Source organism: Sesamum indicum, linkage group LG4, assembly GCF_000512975.1.
Source record: "Sesamum indicum cultivar Zhongzhi No. 13 linkage group LG4, S_indicum_v1.0, whole genome shotgun sequence".
NCBI lineage: Eukaryota > Viridiplantae > Streptophyta > Magnoliopsida > Lamiales > Pedaliaceae > Sesamum > Sesamum indicum.
This window is the reverse complement of record NC_026148.1, coordinates 8451476-8454857: the sequence shown is the minus strand read 5'-3', so window position 1 is coordinate 8454857 and position 3382 is coordinate 8451476. Positions and strand designations below refer to the sequence as shown.

The 3382-nt window shown below is 37.3% G+C and overlaps 1 protein-coding gene across 1 annotated transcript in view; it reads left to right on the top strand.

Annotated features, from left to right (window-relative positions):
* LOC105160342 (membrane protein of ER body-like protein) overlaps window positions 1-3382 on the top strand; it is a 7001-nt gene that overhangs the window by 2240 nt on the left and 1379 nt on the right. The window contains exons 3-9 of the mRNA XM_020693489.1: window positions 1-292; window positions 384-524; window positions 1120-1386; window positions 2147-2416; window positions 2626-2802; window positions 3031-3144; window positions 3281-3375. Of these exons, the coding sequence (XP_020549148.1) occupies window positions 1-292; window positions 384-524; window positions 1120-1386; window positions 2147-2416; window positions 2626-2802; window positions 3031-3144; window positions 3281-3375 (1356 nt within the window). The remainder of the gene's footprint in view (window positions 293-383; window positions 525-1119; window positions 1387-2146; window positions 2417-2625; window positions 2803-3030; window positions 3145-3280; window positions 3376-3382) is intronic.

Below are 3382 nucleotides of genomic sequence, written 5' to 3'. Positions count from 1 at the left end.
CATGATTTGTTCTGTCCTAACTGCAATTCTTGTATCACAAAGAGGGTTATTCTCCGCAAAAGGAAACGCAGAATTCGAGTTTCTGATGAAGAGATTAAGCGCAACAAGATAGAAGCTGCAGTTGACTCCAAATTAGTGGCTTTCTCCTCTCAATCAGTCAGTCATCAAGTAGTTCATACAGATGAAGTTGGTGATAATGCTACTCAACAACCAACAGCAGAAGATGATGAACGTGAAAGAGGTCCTGATATATTTAGATGCTTATCATGCTTCAGCTTTTTTATTCCAACTGGTAAGAGCTTCTGCTTGGACAAAACTTTGTCCTATAATATTTCAAAGCATGAGTATAAAACCAAAACTGTAATCTTTCTTTGGATTGTCAGGGAATGGGTTCAAGTTGTTTAGGGTATTTGGAGAGAAAGATGGGAAACAAAATGCCCAGGGTGAACAAGCACCAAGTATAAAAAAGAACTGGTTTACGTCCATGTTTGCTTCAAATAAGCAGGAAACATCAATTCAACAAGGTACTTCTTTCTCTCCCTTATTCATGCAAAGAACCTTGTTTCTGGCTAATGATGGCATGGTGCCTTTTGGCTATAAGACATACCTTCCGTGCACTATCTCATGGCCAAGGAGATATTGCCTTTCCTGTAACTTTTAAGTAATTTTTGATTCTTTGTTATATTTCATCACTTATTTGAAAGACTTGCATAATGTGCAATAAAGTCAAAAGGAGTTTCCTAAGATAAAAACAAAAAACGATGTCGATGGGGAAGAAACCAGAAGATAAAACAGAACAGTATATTTGCCCAGCTAGAAGCTTGAATCTGTTTTGGCTAGAGATTTCTGGAGCATAAAAGAGGACACCATGCATTACATTTGCAAGCTTAATTAGTGAAGCACACAGAGAAAAGTTGCAGTACTATAATTGGGAAGGGTTTCAGCTAAGGTAGTTTAGAAATAAAAATATAGAATCGAAAAAGTGAATAGCATCATCTTGTGGCTCCGCCATCCTCTTCGTGATGGGTGATAGCATCTTCAGAATTATCTTTGTTTGCGAAAACAATATCTGAATTATTTTTCCACGTTTGTAGAAGTCATTGCTTCTGTTACCTGCAGGAAGTAGCTCCCAGACAGATGTGCAAAAAGTTGATGTTGGAGCCACTCCATCATCCATATTAGGTGATCAAAGTGGTCAACCATCATTTTCACAAAAACCCAGTACACCTTCTCATGCTTCTGAAGGTCTTCAGGTGACAGCTGGCAACGGTACTCCAGAAGGCAGAGATCAGATTTTACCTTCTCCAAGGCAAAAACCTTCATTAAATGGAAAAGTAATAATTGGTTCTGGAGATAAATTAGATATGACAGCAACAGAGACAGTAGGTATGGTATTTGAATTATTTTCCACTAAGGGATAAGATCTAATTGGATGTTGAACAAATGCCTTTTAGTGCCCAAGTCACATACTTTTGTCAAAACTACTTATAATATAGGAAGAAACAAATCACGTGCAAAGTTTAAACAAACATCTGCATGTAATTTAGAACCTTTGTGTGCAGCTACATCCTGTGGGTTCTGTCAAACTATAGATACATTTTTGCTTATTTTAAATGTCTCCTGATCTTTTAGATTGTGTCTCACCAACTCTTCTCTTAAGACAATAACTGGACTTGAACTGAGAGAGAAGTCAAGTGGAGACCACTAATGAAGAGTCTTGATCCCATTCTCTTCTGTATTCTAGTAGGTCTCACATGAGAAAAAAGGCGTTGTGAGTCAATCAGCCTTGTTACCTTTAGGTGGAACTTCTGATGATTTGGACCTTTCACTTCCTATGTCCTATTAATTACAATTATTTATTATATCTTGAGTTTCCGCTCTCCTAAGAGGGAGGAAACCGTAACCTTGAGAAACATACAGCTTGATATTAATAGGAGCAATCTATGATGTCTTCTGACTTTGATTATGAGAAATCAGTCGTTTCTCTTGCCAGATCCTTTTTACAGTGTGCTGCATGTTTGCTTTTTTGTTATTCTTTCATTTCTATCAGTTTGCCCCACACTAATAAGTATGTAACTGAACAGTTTCTGAGCTGGATCAACTATTGAGATGAATGCTATAATAATTTGTCCCTCTGGTGCTACAGGTGCTACAATGAAACAGTTTGATGTATATACGAAAGATCAATTGACGGAATCAAAACCTGAAAAAGAAGTCCACGTCAATCGTGAAACTGATCTATCAGGTATGGCACTTCCTCTGAGTACTCATGTTACTAATGGGGAATCTGCAGAGGATGCCATCTCATTTTCACAGCAAGGTGGATTGAAGTTGCTGATTTCCTCAAATAAAGAATCTCTGACTGTGGACAATTCAGAGAGAAGATCAAATTGGACAATGGAATCAGGAGCTGCAGGTTTGAAGTAGAACTTGATTGGTAGCTTTCATATGAATGAAATTCATGCAAGCTATTGTGTCTAGTCAGCTAATTTTGATCAGGGCATCTAGTTTCCATGTTACAATAAGTTTTTAGCTATCATGCTTGCAACAAAAGTTACTAAATGACATCTAAACATTTCATTCCCGTCCTTGTAATTCATGTATACTGAACGGAAGCATCTACAGATAAGGGGACTATCCAGCTCTCACCAAAATCAGTTTCAGTACTTAAAGCATCCGATGTGGATGCCAAGCTGAACATTTCAGTAACTATTCCCCATGAAGAGCAGGACATTACAGCCACTATTCTAACTGAATCGATTGTGGAAAATAAAAATGTGAATTTCAGAAGCGGCAATAATGGTACACGTCCAGCCTTCTTGTAACTTGTCTTAAATTTGTTTATTCCTTTGAAATTCTGTATTTATCTGAAAAGGCTTCTCACCAGTTATCTATTAATTATTTTGACTAGAAATTTTGTAGCGTCAGTCGTAGTAAAAAGATCATTGATTTTATATGACCCTTTTTTAGTTGCATTTTTACGAGTATGGTATGTGGGATTGAACAACTATACTCTCTTTGAACTGACAGGTCAAGCCTATCCCACTGAAGTATCTCAGCATATAATCACCAAAACCAAATTCGAAGTCCATTCTGGCGAGTCACTTGGAGTTGACAACATTTCTGGTGCTCTAATCGCACAAGGTATATTCGTTAACTTAAAATACTGAGCATGTGGCTCCAGAAAAGTAGACATGCCAAAACTTCGGTATTCACAATTTGAAGAGAAAATTCAGGTCTCCCATATTTCTCATGTTAATTATTATTAAAATTAATGCAGGCAAAGATAGCGTGATAACTATAGATGCACAGCCAGCTGGCTTGTCTCAAACTCTGCAAGGTATAATTCATCCAACAGAAACAGCAGCACTATTACAATCAG